The following is a 24,498-nucleotide window of genomic DNA, read 5'->3' on the forward strand; positions in this document are numbered from 1 at the left end:
CAGACCTCGAGAGCCTGGCAGATCAAGCAGCAAATATTTTTTCGCACGCTGCCTCTCTTGCCATTCCATTGCAGCGGCGCTCGGCGAGATGCTACCGGGACGGCTGGTTTTACTGCGACAGGGTCAGGGAATTGAACCAGAGGCTGAATGCAGCACGCAGGCAGTACCGGCGGCGCCGAACATCTCCGCACCGCCGGTACCTGGTTGCTGTGACTCGGCATGTGGTCTCTGAAAAGCGTCGCCTTAAAGAGGAGGCGTGGATCAGATGGTGTCGTACCCTAGATTCTCACTCCACTCTCCGTGAGATGTGAGGGAGAATCAGGTCCATCTCTGATCCACGTCCTCCTCGTCCGCCCTCCCACCCTGACCCTGCCGCTGAGGCCGGCCGTCTTGCCCAGCATTTCGCCGACCGCTCAGCCTCTTCCAATCTCCCACAGTCCATCCGAGCCTTACAAATGCAGCTGTCTGCCTCTCGCATTGTGGCCATTCAGACAGCGTGTGATACACCTGACCCCGCTGACTGTCCAATCACCAGTGGAGAGCTTCAGAAAGCGCTGAGGCGCCGGGAGGATACTGCGCCGGGGCTCGACGGGGTCACGTACTCCATTTTATCTGATGCTGGAGATTGCGGTAGAGAGCGTCTGCTTGATTTGCTCAACGTCTCATGGTCTGAGGGGCGTCTACCGAGGTCGTGGAAGATGGCGGTCATCCACCCGATTCCGAAGCCTCGCGATCCCACTGCCATGCGCCCCATCTCCCTGCTCAGTTGCATTGCTAAGACAGCTGAGAGGGTTGTGCGGGCTCGTCTTGCTTGGCGGCTGGGACCGCTGCACCCAAGGATTTATGCCTATCATCCAGGCAGGAATGCCACCCACTGCCTTGCGTCATTCCTTGGGGAGCTGAGGGGCGGACGGGGGATGGCCATCTTCCTCGACCTCGAGAAGGGCTTCGAACTGGCAAACCCCACTGTTATCTTGGCAGCCCTTGCAACCAGGGGAGTAGGGGGCAGGCTCATATCCTGGGTCCGGGACTTTTTTAGTGACCGCACTGCAGGAGTCTGCTTTCAGGGGCACCTCTCCCTTTTTCATCCTCATCCTAATGGCACCCCCCAGGGAAGCGTTTTGAGCCCTCTCCTCTTTAACGTCCTGATGGAGTAGCTCCTAACTGTGGAATATGGGCCTGGCATAACTCTTCTCTGCTATGCTGACGATCTGGCACTCGTCTTTACGAGGAGAGACTGTTTCACACAGGCGGACTTGGCCCTTTCTCGACTGCATGCTAAGTGCACCGAGCTAGGCCTAAAGATCAATTTCTCCAAGACGAAGTGTCTGCCTTTTGGCCTCCGCCCCCCCGACTTTCCACTGCTGCTTGGAGGTCATCAGCTCTCCCTGGTCACCGTCCACCAGTATCTGGGGGTCTGGCTAGATGGGGGTCTCACTTTTGCGTGTCACGTTCGGTATCTTAGGGAACGTGCTTCCACCCGAATGGCTGCTCTTAGATATCTCTCCAGGCGGAGTCTGGGGGCATCATTTTCTGTCCTCCGGACTTTTTATATTCACGCCATCCGATCTCTGGTGGACTACAGCGCTATCTGTCTGACTGGCCTCACCCCACCAGTGTCTCGATCTCTGGAGGTCATCCAGAACGATGCCCTCCGTGTCATGCTGGGTGCTCCACGTTGGAACCGGGTGGTTAATCTGCAAATGGAGGGTGGTTTGCCATCTCTGGCACGTCGTATTGCGCTACGAGCGGCAGTCATCACTCTACAGCTGATACGGTGCCGGCTCCATCTGCCTGTCTCTGCCCTCCTATGACGTCTTTTGTGCCGCCCACCCGAGCCTGCCACTCGGCGTGACTGGGCCCGGACTACAACTGCTGTTATCCATGAACTGGAAGCTGCTGCGAGCCTCTGCCAAGATCCTGTTTCTCCCTTTCCTGGGTACACTGATCCGCCACCATGGGACCCGCCTCTTTTTAAATTTGTATGCCTCTCTGAAGCCAAACCTCGAACTTCCATTCCTGTGCTCCTCCGTCAAGAGGCTCTTAGTCGGGTTGCGGCTCTAGATTCACCAGACACAGCCACGTATTTTACAGATGGTTCAGTATCCTCTGATGGCTCTGCTGGGGCGGCCTTTGTCTCTGGGCATACAATTGAATCTTGGCGACTCTCTCAGGCAGTATCCGCATTTCAGGCAGAGCTTGCTGCCATCCTGGGTGCTTTGCGCCACGCTCATCACCATCATTATCACCGTGTCGTAATTCACACTGACTCCTTTTCCTCCTTTCAGAGGCTAAAATCTTTCTCCTTGAAGGACAATGTCTTTCTTCAGACTGCAATTTTTACTTTTGCATCCCTTCTCGTCCGTAGGGGTGCCACTATTATTCTCCATTGGCTCCCAGGTCATGTTGGAATCAGCGGCAATGAGCGTGCTGATGACGCAGCACGCTCAGCTTGCTCGCTTCCTGATGTCACATTTCAACTGCGCCCCAGCCCATCGTACGTCATTAGCACTCTCACTGCTACCATTAGCAGGCTCTCTCGAGAGGAACATCAGCTTTTGGTGACAGAAGGCTCCCGCTCTGCTACATGGTACGCCACCGCCACTTCATATTCTCTTTTGTTACCCTTTAAAGGCATACCCAACTATATTGTAGTGAGGCTCAGGCGCTTACGTCTGGGGTTTCCATGCTACAATCAAATTGTCGGTACAGAGCCAGACCCATGTACCCATTGTTTGGTCACATCTGTGGAGCCCCTCATTCACTATCTTCTGTACTGCCCTACTGCCCAGCCACTACGATGCTTAGGTCTCACCCTGACACGACTTTTGGTCGGACAGGGGATGATTTCATGGATGCCGCTTGCATCGTTGCACGTGCTCCTCTACATTTATTAATCACCACAGTAAGGGAATACCAACCCCCTCGATAATTCAAGCACGCGCAAGTTAAGCGCATCTCTGACGGGCTCTTTGTTTGCCCGTGTCCTAGCATTGCTCGGACGAATATCTCAAAAAAAAAAAAAAAGCTAGCGCCTGTGTAGTTTTTTATCTTTATTTTAGCTCTTCTGTCGTCTAGGAAGTCGCACAGAAGTTTTTCGGTGATGGTGGGAAGGTTGAGGTTGAGAATTTTATATTTTCGGCCTAGGTGCCATACTTTGTCGAAGGCCTTAGTGATGTCCCTAAGGACTACATGACACTGGCCTTTGTTTGACTTGTTAATAGCTATTTGCTCTGTTGCAAGGGCGATTGCATGGGTGGTGCCCCTAGAGAATCTGAATCCATATTGGTTTGCATTATATAGGTTGTGGCTTTCGAGATGAAGTTGGAGTCTTTTGTTAATGAGCCTCTCTAAGATTTTGCCAGGGACTTCTAATAGGGAAATTGGTCTATAATTTTCCATTAAATGAGTGTTTTTGTTCTTTTCGGGATTAATTTTATAGTGGCTTCCTTGAGCCGGTTCGGGAAATATTCTGCGGAGATGGAAGCGTTAAATATTTGTCCTAATGATTTTATGTGGAAACAGTAGGGGAGTGAAAGATAGGAATAATAGATTGTTGGTGGAGAAGAGAGAGAAACTGAGGAGATGGAAGGAGCACTTTGAGGATTTGTTTAATGTAGAGAGTGAGAGCAGTGCGAGTATAAGTGGTTGGGGAATGGCTGGGAGAAGAAGAGATGAGATGAGAGGAGGGAGGAAGAGATCAGTAGGGCGGAAGTAGTGGAAGCGACGAAGAATATTAAGTTGGGAAAGGTCCCAGGAATTGATGGGGTGTGTGATGAAATGCTTAGGTATGGGGGTGAGATTGTTGTGGAGTGGATATGGAAGTTGTGTAGATTGGCTTGGGAAGAGGGAAGGGTTCCAGAGGACTGGAAATCAGGTATAATTGTTCCTTTATACAAAGGAAAAGGAGAGAGAGAAGTATGTGGTAACCATAGGGGTATTTGACTACTTAGTGTGATTGGTAAAATATATGGTAGAATACTCATTGATAGGGTTAGGCATATGACAGAGGAGCTAGTTGGAGAAGAACAAGGGGGATTTAGGAAGGGAAAAGGGTGTGTAGATCCGATATTTGTTCTAAGATGTTTAGTGGAGAAGTATCTAGAGAAGGGAAGGAAAGTGTATGCTGCCTTCATGGACTTGGAGAAAGCTTATGACAGAATAGATAGGCAAGGTATGTGGAAGGTATTAAGAATATATGGAGTGGAGGGGAAGTTGTTGAGTGCTGTGAAGAGTATGTACGAGGGAGCTAGGGTTACGGTGCAAGTAGATGGTGAGCTGAGTGAGTTCTTTGATCTCAATGTGGGACTGAAACAGGGTTGTGTGATGTCTCCATGACTGTTTAATATATACATGGATGGGGTTGTAAAGGAGGTGCAGGGTAGGGCAGTGGATGTGGGGGTGGCTCTAATGAATGAGGGTGAGATTTGGAAGCTTCCGGTGTTGCTGTTTGCTGATGATACAATACTGTTGAGTGAAGATGAATGGGAGTTGCAAGGTTTGGTGAATGAATTTGGGACAGTGTGTAGGAGGAGGAATCTGAAAGTTAATGGAAACAAAAGTAAAGTTATGGTGTTTGTGAGGAATGAAGTCACAGAGTGTGCAGTGAGGTTGGATGGTGAGGATATGGAGAATGTGAGTGCATTCAAGTACTTGGGTAGTGTGATGAGTAAGGATGGAACTTTTGGGGGATGAAGTGCATGAAAGGGTACAGCAGGGAAGGAAGGTTGTTGGTACACTGAAAGCAGTGATGAGAAATAGGGAGGTGAGTATGGAAGTTAAGAAGCCACTGCATGATAGTATTGTGATCCCTACCCTGACGTATGGAAGCGAGGCATGGACCTTGCAAGAGGGGAACAAGTCAAGAGTGAGAGCAGTGGAAATGAGTTACTTGAGAGGAGCATGTGGAGTGACCTGGAGGGACAGGTTGACGAATGAAGAAGTGAAGGAACGATGTGGGGTGGATGGATGTGGTTGAGAAGATTAGGAGAAATACACTGAGGTGGTTTGGACATGTGGAGAGAATGAAGAATGAAAGACTGACTAAGAGGGTGTATGTAGGTGAGGTGGAGGGAGGGAGAGGGAGAGGTAGACCGAGGATGAGGTGGAGGGATGGAGATGAGAGGTATATGAGGGAGGGGGGGGCGAGTTGGGGGGAGGGTAGTCAAATGGTGGGTGACAGAGCGACTTGGAGGCGTTTTGTCTGCGGCCACCCTTTGCGGGATTAGGGCGTCGGGCTATAGATAGATAAATAGATAGATTTTATGGCAGTGTTAGGGAGGTTGGCTAGGATAGTTTTATTGAAGCCACTTTCCCCAGGGCAGGTCTTTTCCATTTTTTTAATGATGGAAGCGATTTCCTCGTCCACGATGGGGGAGGTAAAGATTGTATTAGAGTCTAGACTAGAGGGGTCTGCTGTGTGGTATGGGATGATTCTATTGAGGTTGTCGTTTAAAAATGTTCTGATGTTGTTTTCATGAATTTGGTTGTTTGGATTGATGTCATTTTCTTGAAAGATGGTTTCACAATGATTCCTGTGTGTGGTTTCTTTTTCTCTAGGGGAGTATTGTCTTGTGCCTCGAGGGTCCAATATATAGTGTGGGTCGGGATCAGGGTAACATGTGAGGCGTTTAATTTTTCGCCAGAAGGTGGGGGGGGGGTCTCTGTATGTGTTGGCAATGTCTGTAATGGTGTTGGACAAGTGTGGGTTGTGTTCTGTCAGAAGAGATGTGTGTAGTTGGGCCTGGAGTGTTTGTAGTGTCTGAAGTGTGCACAGAGTCCAGCCATGTAATTGGGAGTGAGTTCTGAGAGCATTGTATTGATTAATCAAGATCTGCGTGTCTCTGTTGTGTCTGGGGTGTGTAATTGTTCTGTGTCTGGTTGTGGGGATGTTGTTACTGATGGCGGATTGAATGAAGGAGTACCAGCGCTCTAGGGATTGGTTGATGTCTTCCAGGGTTCCGTTTTCTGGGTTGGGAAAGTCGGTGAAAGATCTGTTTAGGTCGAGTTTGAAGTTCTCCCAGTTAGCCATTCAGAAGTTGGGTCTGGGTGGGATGGGAACATATACTGGGACAGTGGAGATGGAAGCTATTATGGGTGTGTGGTCACTGGTGGTGAGAGGTCCTGGGGTGAATAGGATGTTATGGTATGCTGCAAGATTACATAAGGCTATGTCTGGGGTGGTGGTGGAGTTGTGTGCATAGTATGTGGGGAAGTGGGGGCTTATGAATTTTAATGTGGTGTCGGTGATTAATCTTGCGAGTTGCGTTCCTACAGTGTTTGAGTTTCTGTTCCCCAAGAGGTGATGTTTTGCATTGAGGTCTCCAATAAAATATACGGGAGTATTTCTTCTGAAGAGGCTGACGAAATCAGGGGTTGGTAAGTATGGTCGACTGGGGGGGAGGTATGCTGTTGCAATAATAATTTTTCCTGTGTGTGTGTGAATTTCGATGGCAATCATGTCGGATATGAAATGGTCTAGTATTTTGAACTGAATGTTATTTTTTACTGCTATTGCTGTTCCGTCCATGGAACGGTTTGAGATAATTTCTTTTGTGGGTTGAGTAACCCGGAATGTATAGGGGGTTTGTGTAGTGGTGCCATGGCTGTTAATTAGGATGATATCTGGGTCTATGTTTCTGTAGGTGTTACTAAGGCCGATCCTCCTTCCGGGCCAGTTAAGTACATTGTGTTGTAGTATTTTCATTTTAGTGTCTCTTGGGTCTAGTGTGGATGGTTTGGGATGTTTGGGCATGTGGGTCCAGACTTTCTAGTAGATATCTTTCCTCTGTGGTGTTTGTGTGTCTCATCAGAGGTTGGAAATTTTCGTATTTCTCTGTGATTATTCTTATTTCATTCAGTGCTGCATCCTGATTCATTATTGTGTTCTGTTTTTTGACCATTGCTTTTTTTTCCTTGACAGCTTTGATTACTTCTCGCGATTTAAATTCTTTGTTGGGTCTCCAGATTGAGGGGAGAACTGCCACTTCTACATCTAGGTGAGAGTCTTGGTCTTCTTTCTCGTTGTCATCATCAGAGGGTTCGTTGTCCTCATCAACTTTTGGTGTTGGGTTGGTGGATTCAAGTTCGTTTTCCTCTTCTTTGGGGCGTGTGTCAGATGTGGGAGGGGAGATGGGGGGTGCTGTTGTGCCTTCAGATTCTTCTTCAGTGGGGGTGGGGGTTATATGGTTTGGTTTTGAGGGCTTCATGTTGGAGTTTGTGGGAGGAGAGAGCAGGTTTTTAGTTGCTGGTGGGAGAATGGCCTGTATTATTTTGTCTGAAGGGGGTTGGGAGGCAGCTTCAGGATGAGGAGGCTGTTTAGAGAGCAGCTCTCTTCAAGGGTCGAGTTGAAGCTGTCAGGGACAGCAAGTTCATGCATGTGGGCATTTAGGATGAGTACCATGTAGTTGGAGAATTTGTCTGTGGCTGCTGCGTTGTTGGGGGGTGTTGAGTGGCTGAGGGTGTTTGTTTGATTTGCAGCTTGTGCAAAACTCATTCCAGGGCGGACGGTAGAGGAAGTGGCCTTTTTGAGGTTGATGTTATTTTTGATTATCTCTTTCCTTTTAGGATATCTCATGGCAGTCGTGCGGTGGCCACCTTGGCAATTGAGGCATTTTTTTGTGGTTGCTCTGCAGTCTTTCCATGAGTGTTCAGTGGATGAGCACTCTGAGCAGATGGTGTAGTCTGGGGGCTTGGGGCAGTTGTTTGTTGTGTGAGTGTCTAGTGCATAACATCGCATGCAGATGTCAATATTAATGAATTCTTCTTTTTCTATCTGGTGTTTGCTAATGCACAGGTGGAATAATTTTAACCCTTCCAATGCCTTTTGTGCCATTTTGGCTTCCTCAAATTCTATTTTGAGATTGTTTCTTTTACCAAATTTCGTGATGTTGGTGACTTTTGCCCAGCTGTTGTGCATTGTTAGTTCTTGGTGAATATTATCTTCTGAGTGGCAGTAGATTATGTCGTCCACCCTAGAGCATATGATGCTTCTGTTGGCTTTCATTTCCGGGGGTAATATTGGGCTGAATCCATTTTCTTGAAGAGATTTTTTGGGTCCTGTTGAGAGCAGTACTTCAGTGTCTTCCTCCGAGGCCGCGCTAACGATGATGAATTCTTTGGATGCTTGCAGTCCATTTATCTTGATATTATATGGAGCTACTATTTGTAGGAGCTTGAGTTTGGTTTGGGTTTCTTGGGGGGATCTATGTTTAATTTTGAGTCTGCCCATTTTGTTAGTCGTTGGTTAGTGCATTAGGGATATGTAAGGGAAGGTCTCTAATAGGCCTTCTGTTGGTACGTCCTACCTACGATCTTAGGCTTTAACCTATCTCCTCCCCCTCTAAAGGGAGTGACCACTTGCTCGGCCGAAGGAGTACCTAAGATTCCTAACTCTACTAGATTAAACCCGCTCTGGTGCTTCCTATAACTACCCCCTAACGGGGCCCCCTCATGCCACTGGCGTCGGGGTTCGGCGTCGTACCACACCAGAGACTCTACTGGGCGAGCCTAAAAGGACCAAAGTTCATTTTGGGAATGTCGGAGTCTGTCTCAGTTAGAGAACAGGGATGGGGAGTGATCCACGGGCTTGAATGTTCGACATCGGCGTGAATCGGTAAGGGAATGTTAGATATAGTCAGTGCAGTAAGTCTTTTCAATTCAATTTGCCTGTGAGACAGTTGGAAGACTGTCGTATTCTGCTGGATCGCGTGCCCTCCAATCGGGAAGCAGATCCGGAGCCATCCAATCAGAGCGTCGTGAGGTGACGGTCACTGGCTAGTGGAAGGTCGGAGGTCTCTGCCATTTTTTTTTTTTTTTTGTGATATTCGTCCGAGCAATGCTGGGACACAGGTAAAACAAAGAGCCCGTCAGAGATGCGCTGAACTTGCGCGAGCTTGAATTATCGAGGGGGTGGGTATTCCCTGACTGTGGTGAGTAATAATTGTAAAGGAGCACGTGCAACGATGCAAGCGGCATCCATGAAATCATCCCCTGTCCGAGCAAAAGTCATGTCAAGGTGAGTCCTGAGCATGGTAGTGGCTGGGCAGTAAAGAAGATAGTGAATGAGTGGCTCCTCAGATGTGACCAAACAATGGGTGCACAGGTACCAACAATTTGTTTGTAGCATGGAAACCCCAGACGTAAGCGCCTGAGCCTCACTACAATATAGTTGGGTATGCCTTTAAAGGGCAACAATAGAGAATATGATGTGGCGGTGGCATGCCATGTAGCAGAGCGAGAGCCTTCTGTAACCAAAAGCTGATGTTCCTCTCGAGACTGCCTGCTAAAGGTAGCAGTGAGAGTGCTAATGATGTGCAATAGGCTGGGGCGCAGTTGAAATGTGACATCAGGAAGCGAGCAAGCTGAGCGTGCTGCGTCATCAGCACGCTCATTGCCGCTGATTCCAACATGACCTGGGAGCCAATGGAGAGTAATAGTGGCACCCCTATGGACGAGAAGGGATGCAAAAGTAAAAATCGCCATCAGAAGAAAGACGTTGTCCTTAAGGGAGAAAGATCTTAGCCTCTGAAGGGAGGAAAGTGAGTCTGTGTGAATTATGACACGGTGATGATGATGGTGATGAGCGTGGCGCAATGCACCCAGGATGGCAGCAAGCTCTGCCTGGAAAGCGGATACACCCTGGGAGAGTCGCCAAGATTCAATTGTTTGCCCAGAGACAAAGGCCGCCCCAGCAGAGCCATCAGAGGATACTGAAACATCCGTAAAATAAGTGACTGAGTCTGGTCAATCTAGAGCTGCAACCTAACTAAGACCCTCTTGACAGAGGAGTGCAGGAATGGAAGTTCGCGGTTTGGCTTCAGAGCGGCATACAAATTTAAAAAGAGGGGGGTCCCATGGTGGTGGATCAGTGTACCCAGTAAAGGGAGAGTCAGGATCTTGGCAGAGGCTTGCAGCAGCTCCCAGTTCATGGATAACAGCAGTTGTAGTCCGGGCCCAGTCACGCTGAGTGGCAGGCTCGGGTCGGCGGCACAAAAGACGTCATAGGAGGGCAGAGACAAGCAGGTGGGGCCGGCACCGTATCAGCTGCAGAGTGATGACTGCCACTCGTAGCACAACACGATGCGCCAGAGACGGCAAACCACTCGTAGGTATCGAACATGACAGGCAAAAGTAAAACCCCTATCAAGCCAGACTAGCAGCTACTGATGGACAGTGACAAGAGAGAGCTGCTGCCCCCCAAGCAGCATAGGAAAGTCTGGGGGATGGAGTCCAAAGGGCAGACACTTTGTCTTATTAAAATTTATCTTCAGTCCTAGCTCAGTACATTTGGCATGCAAACGAGAAAGGGCCAAGTCCGCCTGCGTGAAGCAGTCCCTCCTAGTAAAGACGAGGGCCAGATCGTCCGCATAGCAGAGGAGGGTAATGCCAGGCCCATAGTCTACAGTTAGAGCCCCTCCATAAGGATGTTAAAAGGAGAGGGCTCAAAACGCTCCCCTGGGGGTGCCGTTAGGATGTAGGTGAAAGGGGAAAGGTGTCCCTGGAATCGGACCCCTGCAGATCGATCGTTGAAGAAATCGTGGATCCAGGATAGGACCCTGCCTCCCACACCCCTGGCCGCAAGAGCTGCCAGGATTACAGTGGGGCTTGCCAGTTCAAAGGCTTTCTCAAGGTCGAGGAAGACAGCCATTCCCCTTCCTCCCCTCAGCTCCCCAAGGAATGACACGAGGCAGTGGGTGGTACTCCTGCCTGGATGGTAGGCGTAAATCCCTGGGTGCAGCAGTCCCAGCCGCCAAGCAAGCCGAGCCCGCACAACCCTCTCAGCCATCTTAACAACACAGCTGAGAAGGGAGATGGGGCGCATGGCGGCAGGATCACGAGGCTTCGGAATTGGGTGGATAACAGCTGCCTTCCACGACCTCGGCAGACGCCCCTCAGACCACGAGAGGTTGAGCAGATCAAGTAGACGTTCTCTACCACAATCTCCAGCATGTGACAGGAGAGAGTATGTGAGCCCGTCGAGCCCCGGCGCAGTGTCCTCCCTGCTCTGCAGCGCTTTGTGGAGCTCCCCACTGGTGATCGGACAGTCAGCAGGGTCAGGCCTATCACACGCTGCCTGAATTGCTGCAGCGCGAGAGGCGGACAGCTGCGCCTGTAGGGCTCTGACAGACTGCGGGAGATTAGAAGAGGCAGAGCGGTCAGCGAAGTGCTGATCAAGACGGCTGGCCTCAGCGGCAGGGTCAGGACGGGAGGGAGGGCGAGGAGGGCGTGGATCAGAGACGGACCTGATTCTCCTCCACATCTCACGGAGAGTGGAGTGAGAGCCTAGGGTACGACACCATCTGATCCACGCCTCCTCGCTAAGGCGGCGCTTCTCGGAAGCCACATGCCGCGTGATGGCAACCAGGTACCGGCGGTGCGGAGATGTACGGCGCCGTTGGTACTGCTTGCGTGCCGCATTGAGTCTCCAGTTCAGTTCCTTGACCCTGTCGCATTAGAACCAGCCGTCTCGGTAGCACCTCGTCGAGCGCTGCCGCAGCGGGATAGCAAGAGAAGCAGCTTGTGCCAAATTACTTGCTACCTGATCTGCTCTGCTCTCGAGGTCTGAGGCAGGAGGGGATGTCTCAAAGGCCGCTGTGAGAGCATGGGCATTGGCCATCATCTCTGCTAGGGCTTCCATTTTAGGGTAAATTACCCTAAACTAGGGTAATCAGACCCTTTTTAGGGTACTGTTTAGGGTAATGCATAACATAGGGTAATTTTAGGGTAATTTTAAGCCAAAATGCAGACAAAAAAAAATCGTCACAATCAGTAGAATATTAAGAATATTACGTAAATCTATTACAGAAACGAACACGAAACTCTGAATTTCAAATATCGCGTCACGTTAAATTCCAACATTGTTCGGCTGGGTTGCCTCAGATGTGTGTTCTAATTAAACCAGAAATAGATATCTAATGGAAATGAGATAAAACATAGAGGAACTTGTTTGCTCTTATTTTATTTGGTTATTATGGTTTTCTTTCAATCAAATATATGTAGTTCTTTATACTTCATCCAATTTGCCTTTTTCCTACATAAGTAGTGAATTTTGTTCTTAAATATAAAAAAAATGGAGTTGTTTACATATTTCACCCAATTTTCCTTTTTCTTATATACATATACTGTATGCCTATATATATATATATATATATATATATATATATATATATATATATATATACTGTATATATATACTGTATATATATAAAAAGCCTGTGGAAGCCCTGGTCTCTGCTGGGAGATTAAAAGCCTGTGTGTGAGTGTCGCCGTGACCAGGTGACTGTGTCAAGTGTCGTTATCCGCACCCTGTCTTATTTATAGTAGTATTTCCCCTACAGACTTCCAATCTCGTTTATCCCCTCTGTGATCAGTTCAGTGTATATCCTGCCTAAAAGTGACACATAGACAATAACATATATAATTCAAGACATCCCTGTATGAGCATTGTATTGTGTACTGAGTCTGACTGTATCTTGTGGTGCTGATGGTTAACTCTGTGTCCCTGTTTCCCTGTATCTCAAATATCACTCTGTGTTGTATTGTAACGGTTAGAATTAAGGTAATAGATGTGTTAAGGTGTACTGCCTGGTTTTTATGTCCTGTTCCTTTGTGGGTGCTTTACTTCCGGTCTAGAAAGAGGACCCCGCTTCAGTCGCTAGTGTTTTTAGGACGAGAAGTCGACTTAAAAACACCAGCATAACACATATTCATGTCAGTCTATAGTATGTAGGTACACTCGAGCACCACAATCTCTAGCCCACCCGTGCCGGGCCTGGAATATGGAGCGGATCCTTTCTGGACGGAGGCCCACTCAAACTATTAAGAGGCTACACACGCACGAACATACGTTTCGAACCGATACAAGCTTGACTCCCTGTTTGTCATGTGAAATTATTTCGTTTTTTTTAAATCATATTTTGGCTGTGTGAATAATATTAATATATGTAATTATTGCATTTTACTTTCACCAACATTTACGCTGAACAAGCACACGAAAGAATATTGCCAGAAGATTTAAGAAATTACTAATCAAACAACACACTTCAAAATCAGCAACTGAACCCAGAGGTTTATTCGGCGCGCCCGAGCGTGTGTGTCTATGTGTGTGTGTGTGTGTGTGTGTGTGTGTGTGTGTGTGTGTGTGTGTGTGTGTGTGAGAGAGAGAGAGAGAGAGAGAGAATTATCAGAGAATATGAGTAATAGGTTCACCTATGCGGCCGTCTAAGCACCGTAGCTAAAAATGATGATGCCTCCACCGCAACATAGTGACCGTTTATTGTCTTATATTTCCAATAATGTGTGTAAGGATGACAAAATGTATTTACAATTTAAAACATTTATTTAAAAAAACAATAATTTCGTATGAATTACTCAATTAACATTTTATACATTCTCAGTTTTATCTTACAATAATCCCATCTATTCATACGGAGAGGAGACACTGTTGGTATTTCGGGGCCACAGACTCAATATTACACAAGTTATATACTTTTCAAATCTTGTTCATTGTCATGTTAATCTCACCTTACTTTTGTTAATGGTATTCAGCATGGATACATAGGTGACTGTAATTACTCTATATTGATATAAAAATTAAATTTCATTGCATGCCGTTCATAATATCGTCATAAAAGACAAGGTAGTGAGAGTAACTTTCCACCCACTGGAGTTCAGAATTGAAGATCTGAAGCATCTGCATATAGGTGAGCGAATGAAACGCATAAAATCGACCTGATGTTCTGGGTGAGAGAAGGCCAGCCGTTACAGTGTGTATCCAGTGCTTATTGGGTAAGTAATATCATCTTTCTTGCAATTATTGAAACCGTGTGTATATACTGTATATATTATATATATATAAATATATAAATATATATATATATATATATATATATATATATATATATATATATATATATATATGTATATATATATGTATATATATATATATATATATATATATATATATATATATATATATATATATATATATATATATATATATATATATATATATATATATATATATATATATATGTATATATATATGTATATATATATATGTATATATATATATCTATATATATATATCTATATATATATATATATATATATATATATATATATATATATATATATATATATATTGTTACGGAACACAGAAAGATAATGTACACTTTAAGTGAGAATACCAAAAATCACTACTGTCCCGTAAAGTTCCAGGTTCAAAACAAAAGAGTTAGGTAAAATTACAAGTTAAAGTTTAATGCTCAAACTAACAACAAAACATTCAGGACTCATAAGGATAATGTAATGGCAAAAAACAGGTTAAATATATGGTTAACTGCAATAGCCTCTATTAACACGAAATTAGCATGAGTAAATTTATCTAAGTCAGCCCTGATAAAATGAGATACCAGATAATACTCAGTGAATGCAAGATAAATTATTACAGATACAAAATATTATTAATAATGACTGACATCCAAACTTTACATTAAACACAAAAACCTTACTAGGCCTACAAATTAACACCTTATGTTATACAGTACAAGAACAAAATGTAATAGCACTCATACTCAAATTACACAGCAGTTAGATGGCTGGAGACTTCCTGAGCACTCACAATAATAACAACTGTACAGGGGAGGACAGAGATGTGAGCAAAATGAGGAGTAGATCTAAGTGGCAATTAATGTAGAGACTGAGCTCATTATATAGGGGCCGGCAGAGCTTGATACAACTTGTAAGAAGGACGCGCAAATGAAGCCAGAAGGGACAAAGAGTTGACAATCCTGCTCTGAACAACAGAAAGAACGACTTACTCTACTATAAGGGAGGACGGGGGGGGTGAGGTAGAACACGCTCGTGATCAAACATGCAGCATACTGTACGTTAGAATTACGCAAAGGATGATGAAATCATAGGCTATGTAACACCTCCCCACAAAGAAAAAAGAAATTTACAAAGGAAATTTCTTATTACTCTAAAACAATCTGTCTAAATTCTAGATAAGCAATCTGCAATAACATTTTCTTTCCCCTTGACATGTTGTATGTCTAATGAATACTCCTGAAGAAGTAGACTCCATCTTGTCAATCTCTGATTTTTATCTTTAAACTTACTAAGGAATTTCAGCGGGTTATGACCGGTATAGATGACTATGGGGTCAAAACCAGAACACAAATAAAATGAAAAATGCTGTAAACCCAAAATCAAGGCCAAAAGCTCTTTCTCAATAGTTGAGTAGTTCTTTTGAGGTGGAGTGAACTTCTTACTGTAATAAGATACAGGGCGTTCAATACCCTGATCATCCTCTTGCAGCAAAACAGCCCCAGCTCCTGTATCACTTGCGTCAACAGCCATCTTAAAAGGCTTAGCAAAATTTGGAGTAGCGAGCACTGGCTGACTTAACAGGATAGCTTTAAGTTTGCTGAAAGAGGATTCACAGTTATCGGTCCAGACAAATTTAACGCCCTTTTTCAGTAGGTCTGTAAATGGTGATACAAGAATTGAAAAGTTAAGAACAAATCTCCTGTAATAACCTACCATTCCCAAAAATCTTTGTAGCTCTTTCCTACTTTTAGGTCTGGGAAGATCACTTATAACCTGAACCTTAGCTCCTGGTGGTGCAACATGTCCATCACCAATTACGTACCCAAGGTACTGAACTTTAGCTTGACCAAACTCACACTTTGATAAATTAGCTACAAGATTAGCCTGAACCAAACGCTCAAGAAATTTACTGACATGGCACAGGTGATCTTTCCAGTTGTCACTGAAGATTAATACATCATCAATATAAACAACACACCCTGCCAAACCCTCTGTTACAACATTCATGAGCTTCTGAAAAGTGGCTGGTGTATTCTTCATACCATACGGCATTACAGAACATGCAAAAGTCTTTCCTAGTGTTACAAAACATGAGATCTCCCTAGCACGTTCAGTCATAGGTACTTGCCAGTATCCCTTTAACAAATCAAACTTACTTATGTACCTAGCCTTTCCGATCTTGTCTAGGCAACCTTCCACACGAGGGAGAGGGTAAGTGTCTGTTTTGGTTATCTGATTAACACGTCTGTAGTCAATGCAAAGCCGCTGTGACCCCTCTGGCTTAGGGACCAGAGTGACAGGAGAACTCCACTCGCTCTGACAGGGCTCAATCATCTTGTGGTCCAACAGGTAGCCAAGCTCCTTCTCGATGAGAGGAACTTTCACTGGGTTCACACGGTAAGGAGGCAATTTAATTGGCTTTGCGTCTCCAACATCGACATCATGCATCAACACAGTGGTTCTTCCTGGAGTGGCACGGAACACTTGCGGGTACTCCTGCAGTAATGCCGAAAACTCCTGCCTTTCCCCGGGAGGTAGATGAGAAAGCTTAGTCTGGAGATCATTCATGATATCAGGATTCTTCCCCAAACTATCACTCAGGCTCATGCTGCATGGGAGAGCTTCACTTGCAGACTCGGGTGGAACAGCTACAGTGGAGACTGGGTTATTTTCGTCCCGCCTGTGATATAACTTTAGCATGTTGATGTGACAAAGTTGCTTGTTCTTTCTACGATCTGGTGTGGCGATGACATAGTTGACATCACTGAGTTTCTTCTCCACGAAATAAGGACCACTAAACTTGGCTTCAAGAGGTTGCCCATGCACCGGTAGCAGAATCAAAACCTGATCTCCTGGCTGAAAGTGGCGGAACCTGGACTTCTTATCATACCAAGTCTTCATCTTCTCCTGAGCAGCTCCTAAATTCTCTCTCGCCAGCTGTAAAGCGGTGGACAGCCGTTCTTTGAACTTCATCACATACTCCAGCAGGTTGACGTCATCTTCCTCCGACAGCCAGCATTCCTTGAGTAACTTAAGGGGTCCTCTTACTTCATGGCCAAACAGTAGTTCAAAGGGTGAGAAGCCCAGTGATTCATTTGGAGATTCTCTTGTAGCAAACACAACGAATGGAAGACCTTTATCCCACTCTTTCTGATGTTCCAAACAGTATTTCTTGAGCATCGATTTGAGTGTTTGATGATATCTCTCCAACGCTCCTTGAGTCTGGGGATGGTAAGCTGAAGACGTGATCTGGGTGATGCCCAACTCTTTCAGAAACTGCTTGAAAACGTTTGACATGAAATTACTTCCCCGGTCTGACTGTACCTCCTTGGGCAGACCAAACTTTGTGAAGAACCCCAGCATTTCCTTAACCACGTTCTTTGCTGAGATATTTCTAAGTGGAATGGCTTCAGGATAACAAATAGCCCTATCAATCAGGGTCAACACATAAGAAAATCCTGAAGAAGTCTTAGGAAGAGGGCCCACAATATCCACCAACACATGGGTGAATGGCGCCTCAAAAGGAGGAATGGGAACTAGAGGTGCAACCTTTTCGGTCTGATTACACTTCCCCACAACTTGACAGGTGTGACAAGACTTACAATACCAGGAAACATCCCTGAAGATACCTGGCCAGTAGAAGTGTTTCAAAATGCGTGCCACAGTCTTCCTCACTCCAAGGTGTCCTGCCAAACTGGAATCATGAGCCACTCTAATGATATCCTGCCTACAAACACGAGGGATGACAACTTGATGTACAACCTCCCATTCACAGTCGCCTGATGCTGTTAGGGGTCTCCACTTCCTCATAAGTACTCCTGACTTTATATAATAACAAGTTGAAGCACCGGCTGACTCTTCCTCACTGCAAGCAGAGTTAGCTAGACCTTTCAACTCAGGGTCAGCAACCTGCAACTCAACCAACTCTTGACGAGACAAATTATCAACACTACGCGGTACTGCCTCATCTGGTGAGTGGTCCAAATTAGCAAGAAAAGTGTCAGCTAGGATAACATCATCATCATCATTATCCTCTAAGTCACCAGTAACTTTAGACTTAGCCCTAGTGACAGCACATGCAGGGAACACATCAGGAACATCACAATCCTAGGTCGCAGTCACTGGCTCACTAGACAACTGAGGAGCTGGACACACTTGACTTCCACCAATATCATTTCCAAGTAAGAAAGTTACACCTGACATTGGGAGTGTCTCAACCAACCCAACCATAACAGAACCATTAACAAAACCAGACTCTAAATTCACTCTGCACAGAGGGACAGAGAAGTAATTATTCCCTACACCTTGTAAGATTACAGTTTCATCAGAGGAATTAACATTAGAGCCTAGAACACTGGTCAGCATAAGGGATTGGCAAGCACCTGTATCACGATATATTTTACTGATTTCCTGTCATTACTGTCCAGAGGACTGACAAAACCATCAGACAGGAAATTAGCACATGAACTCTTGAGAGTGTCACCCACGTTACTGCTCAACAGAGGAGCTCCATCATGAGAATTTAAGTTACCCCTCAAAGCAGGTTCAGTTAACTCAGTTAAAGAATTATGGGAACTCTCAAGGGTGGACACTAGACCAATTGACTGAATATTTAAAGACTCCTTTTTGTTCACATCACGCTGTCTCCTGAAACATTTCTCCGTAGTATGACCAAGCTTACTACAATAAGTACATTTACTTTTCTGAAATCTAGAGGTGGAGCTGGTATTTACTTCCTGAGAAACATCATCTTTATTCTCTTTCCTGTTACCTGTACTCTGAGTAGAGGCAACGTACTTACTCTCAGCTTTCCCTTTTTCTTTAGAATATCTCTTGTGAGTGAGAACATATTCATCAGCTAAAACTGCAGCATCAGACAAATTATCTATTCTATTCTCATCAAGATATAGGCTTACATCATTATTAACACACCTTTTGAAGTCCTCCAGCAAAAGCATCTGCTTAAATTTGTCAAAATCAGAATCCACATTCTTAGAATTTAACCACTGCTCTAACAGATCTTCTTTGATTTTTGCATACTCAACATGGGATTGCTTATCTTGCTTATAAGTTGTCCTAAATTTTACTCTATAGGCTTCAGGAACAAGCTCATAGGCCTTAAGAATCAAGCTCTTAACTACATCATAATTATCAGATTGATCCTGAGGCAAAGATGCATAAGTTACTTGAGCTTTACCGGTGAGAACAGTTTGAAGGAGTACTGGCCAATACTTTTTTGGCCAATTAAAACCTGTAGCTACCCTCTCAAACAACTGAAAATACTTTGTTAAATCAGATTCATTAAAAGGAGGGACAAGTTTAACATTTTTAGCCACATCAAAATCATCAGAGCTAGATGATCCAGTTCCACCTTGTTTCATGCGATACTCATGGTCTGCCTGATTCCTAGCAATTTCAATTTGTGCCTCCTGAATACGAGCCTGAGACTCAGCCTCCTTAGCACGTGCCTGAAACTCAGTCTCCTTAGCATTTGCCTGAAATTCAGCCTCCTTAACACGAGCCTCCTGCAGGGCTAGCTGTAACTTAGCTAATTCAATCTGCGTTTGCTCCTTTGGAGGAGTTACATTAAACAAGCTTTCATTAATCATGTCAACAATTTGATCTTTAGAATGATGAGAGCGAACAGCAATTCCCAATTGTTGAGCAACAAGCTTAAGTTCATTCTTTGTTCTGTTCTCTACATCACACACTGTTTGCACATTTGACAAAAAATCTTTGGCTTCATCAAGCGTAGTAATAGTAGACATCATGAATAAATCACAGTCACAAAATATCAAGCAATATCCTTATCATAATATCCTGAATATCCTGGCGAGTTGGCCAAATTTATGTTACGGATCAGAGAAAGATAATGTACACTTTAAGTGAGAATAGTAAAAATCACTAATGTCCCGTAAAGTTCCAGGTTCAAAACAAAAGAGTTAGGTAAAATTACAAGTTAAAGTATAATGCTCAAACTAACAACAAAACATTCAGGACTCATAAGGATAATGTAATGGCAAAAAACAGGTTAAATATATGGTTAACTGCAATAGCCTTTATTAACACGAAATTAGCAAGAGTAAATTTATCTAAGTCAGCCCTGATAAAATGAGATACCAGATAATACTCAGTGAATGCAAGATAAATTATTACAGATACAAAATATTATTAATAATGACTGACATCCAAACTTTACATTAATCACAAAAACCTTACTAGGCCTACAAATTAACACCTTATGTTATACAGTACAAGAACAAAATGTAATAACACTCATACTCAAATTACACAGCAGTTAGATGGCTGGAGACTTCCTGAGCACTCACAATAATAACAACTGTACAGGGGAGGACAGAGATGTGAGCAAAATGAGGAGTAGATCTAAGTGGTAATTAATGTAGAGACTAAGCTCATTATATAGGGGCCGGCAGAGCTTGATACAACTTGTAAGAAGGACGCGCAAATGAAGCCAGAGGGGACAAAGAGTTGACAATCCTGCTCTGAACAACAGAAAGGACGACTTACTCTACTATAAGGGAGGACGGGGGGAGTGAGGTAGAACACGCTCGTGATCAAACATGCAGCATACTGTAGGTTAGAATTACACAAAGGATGATGAAATCATAGGCTATGTAACAATATATATATGTATATATATATATATATATATATTTATATTTATATATATATATATATATATATTTCTCTTTCTCTCTCTCTCTCTCTCTCTCTCTCTCTATATATATATATGGAGTTCCATATATATATATATATATATAGAGAGAGAGAGAGAGAGAGAGAGAGAGTTCTCTCTCTCTCTCTCTCTCTCTCTCTCTATATATATATATATATATATATATATATATATATATATATATATATATATATATATATATATATAGAGAGAGAGAGAGAGAGAGAGAGAGAGTTCTATATATAGAGAGAGAGCGTTCTATATATATATATAGAATTATATATATATAGAGAGTTATATATAGAGAGAGAGTTCTATATATATAGAGAGAGTTCTATATATAGAGAGAGTTCTATATATAGAGAGAGTTCTATATATATATAGAGAGAGAGAGTTCTATATATATATATATATATATATATATATATAGAGAGAGAGAGAGAGAGAGAGAGAGAGAGAGAGAGTTCTATATATAGAGAGAGTTCTAAATATATATAGAGTTCTATATAGAGAGAGAATTCTATATATAGAGTTCTATAAAGAGAGAAAGTTCTGTATATATATATATATATATATATATATATATATATATATATATATATATATATATATATAGTTCTGCAATCCAATAGAGAATCTCTGGGCATTTATGGTTCAGGAATGGGGTGTGGAGGAAAAAACTAGGGAGGCAGTGAGGCGCAAGGCAAGATTGGTATGGGAGGGAATAAGAAACAGGCCGAACATATGTAGCAATTTAGTAGAATCCATGCCTACACGACTACAGAAAGTCATAGAAGCAAATGGAGACTGGACAGAATACTAAACTAGGTCGAAGAGGCATTTCAGCGATAGAGGCCTTGTCATGTAACTATATTACACTTGATATATGTTTGATAATGTTATTGTGTTGCAGGGCTGGTAGTTGCACACTGCATACTGGTTGTTTCTATTTTAGGTCTAAAGTGTTTGGGATACTTGTAATTATTGTCTAAAATTTTTGGGAGACTTGTAATAATTGTCTAAAATTTTTGCGATTGTATTTAATAAGCATGACAAATATGAATCCGGTGTTATCTCATTATCCAACGCTCGTATTATAGAACACTGTCGAGTCTATATAATGTGAAATAATAATTTATATCTGAAGAGCATCACCATTTTAATGAGATTATCATACACGGCAGAATGACTGTGAGAATGAAGAATGAGTGTGAAGGAAACACTGAGCTTCAGGAGGAATCACGATCATAATGAACTTTCACTAACGTTAAGCTTACCAGATTTTCGTGCTAGATAATTATACACAATAGAGACGAGTAATCACATTAAAGAAACAATTACTGAGGAAGAATCTTGATGTTACACACACACACACACACGCTGAATACCTGTGTGTTCACTGGGTGGTATGGAAGTGCTTCGTTTGATTCGTAATTCTTAAAAACTTATGGGTATATTCCTTTGTGTCCCTGTTTAAGGTAAATATTTAAGGAATTAAAATGCAGTAAAGAAATATATTGATATTTTTGCGGCCAAAATATTATTGCATAGTATAACAACAGCAAGAGTTGTACGGTTTACATGACAGACAGTGAGTCAGGACTCTTTTCTATTTTTCGAAGCATATGTGTTCGTGCGTGTCTGGCCTTGTGATAGTTTGAGTGGGCTGTCGTCCAGAAAGGATCCGAGCCATATCTCCGGCCCAAACTCAGGTGGGCTAGATATTGTGGTGCGCGAGTGTACATACAACACATGTGCACAAATACATTTATACTGTGTACGCAGTGACCTACACATGTACGTACACACTAAGTCATGCTCACATACACACAAGCCCTCATACGTCCGTACACACAGACATACATGCTCACACATACACATACGTACAGTATAAACATAAAACATACATACATACACACGCACAACTGCAGGTAAAAATCGATGGGTTCAGGTTCACTTTTTTTTTTTTTCAGTATATTAACTGAACGATTTACCGTGCGTTCGTGGCCACTGTCAAACCTTCATGACGGGTACAGAGCATATCCTAATATGCAGCGGGAATGAAGGCGTGACTGAATCGATCAGGAAGTAAACGAAACAGGCAAATAACGACAACAAAAACTGCGACGTGAACAACAGATCAACAAAATAAATAAACGAATAGGCAAGTTCCCCCTCCCCCCCAAAAAAAAAGTAAATGAATGATTGAAAAAAGGATGAATGAATGAATGCATGTATGTAAGTATATAAGTACAGTTCATTCCTCCGTAAGTGTGTGTGTGTGTGTGTGTGTGTGTGTGTGTGTGTGTGTGTGTCCTCTTACGTCCGTACACACAGACATACATGCTCACAAAGCCACACAAATACATACGTACACTATAAACATACATACACGCGCACAACTGCAGGCGAAAATCGACGGGTTCAGGTTCACTTTTTTTTTTTTCCAGCATAGTAACTGAAGGATTCACCGTGCGTTCATGACGGATATAGAGAGCATCTCCTAATATGCAGCGGGAATGACTTTCTCGTTGTGCAAACCTGTGTACCTTTATGAGGGCGTGAGTGAAGCGATGAGTAAGTAAAAGAAACAGGCAAATAACGAAAACAAAAACTGCGACGTGAACAACAGATTAATAAAAGAAATAAACGAATAGGCAAGTATTCCCACCCTTCCAAAAAAAAAAAAAAAAGAGTAAATGACTGAAAAAAAAAAAAAGGATGAATGAATGCATGTATGTAAGTAATGGAGTTCATTCGTCTATGTGTGTGTGTGTGTGTGTGTGTGTGAGCATGCTTCGCTGCGGAAAAGGAAGAGCTGATACATGGAAACCTAAACTGAGGGTCTGTCATCATCTCTCTTTGAAGAAGGGTTTTGGCCCCGAAAAGGGCCGAGATTTCTTTCGATCGAGGTGAGGGGCCTCTCGCCTTAGGCGCGCTCGCCAAGGATGTGGCGGGCCAGCTGGATGTCCTTAGGCATGATTGTTACACGCTTGGCGTGGATGGCACACAGGTTGGTGTCCTCAAAGAGACCGATCAAATAGGCCTCAGACGCCTCCTGCAGAGCCATAACGGCAGAGGACTGGAAGCGCAGGGCAGTCTTGAAGTCCTGGGCAACCTCATGGACGAGACGCTGGAATGGCAGCTTCCTTATAAGCAGCTCAATGCTCCTCTGGTAGCGACGGATCTCACGCAGGGCCACAGTGCCAGGCCTGTAACGATGGGGTTTCTTGACGCCGCCGGTGGCAGGGGCGGACTTGCGAGCGGGCTTGGTGACCAGCTGCTTTCGAGGGGCCTTGCCTCCAGTGGACTTACGTGCAGTCTGCTTGGTACGAGCCATGGCGCGCGACTGAAGGAGCGACAGGAGCGAGAGTGTTGGCGCGCCGCGCCTGGCAGCGGCCTTTTATGTCGCCTGTCTCCGGACTGGCGGCGTGTGAGTGGTCGGGGTGTGATGTACATGGCGGTGATTTACTGTTCATGCTTTTTCGATGCAATTCCTGGTTTGCTTGCAAAATTTGGCATGCCCTGTGGCGTGACCTGGCTACGACACCTCTCTAGGATTGGCCTCCTGGGAGCTGGGGTGGGGCCTAGGCCTGAAATCAAGGTTAGATGGATAAGGTTCGTACTTGCACGACCGACACCGGGTTATATAAGGGTGGTTGGCAAGCGGGGTAGTCCCTAGCTCTGACTCTGTCGGGTGAGGAGGTCTGGCCGATTTCGCTCGAGGTGTGAACACTGTTTCATTCACTCTTGACGATTTTCGCCTGTTTTGCCTCGTTTTTTGCCAGTTTAGACTTAGTCTCTGGCACTGAGGAAGCTTTTCTTTTGCTTTCCAGGTTTTTTCTGTGACTTAGTCTCAGATTGCCTGGGTGTGAGTGGGAGTGTGTGTGTGTTTGTGACTGAGTGTGTGGGTTTTTTTTTTTTTTTTTTTTTTTTTTTTTTTTTTTTTTTGGCCTGCCGTTAGTGTA

The 24,498-nt window shown here is 44.1% G+C and overlaps 1 protein-coding gene across 1 annotated transcript; it reads right to left on the minus strand.

The window, feature by feature from the left end:
- Positions 1-23,459: 23,459 nt before the first annotated feature.
- Positions 23,460-23,870, minus strand: LOC145419013 (histone H3, embryonic-like). Its single transcript, XM_080287261.1, has one exon. The coding sequence runs from the start codon at positions 23,868-23,870 to the stop codon at positions 23,460-23,462; it is 411 nt and encodes a 136-aa protein (XP_080143387.1).
- Positions 23,871-24,498: the final 628 nt, after the last annotated feature.

The sequence above is a fragment of the Coenobita brevimanus genome, chromosome 117, assembly GCF_032717465.1.
Source record: "Coenobita brevimanus isolate Jiangsu-jjx chromosome 117, ASM3271746v2, whole genome shotgun sequence".
NCBI classification, from domain to species: Eukaryota; Metazoa; Arthropoda; class Malacostraca; order Decapoda; family Coenobitidae; genus Coenobita; species Coenobita brevimanus.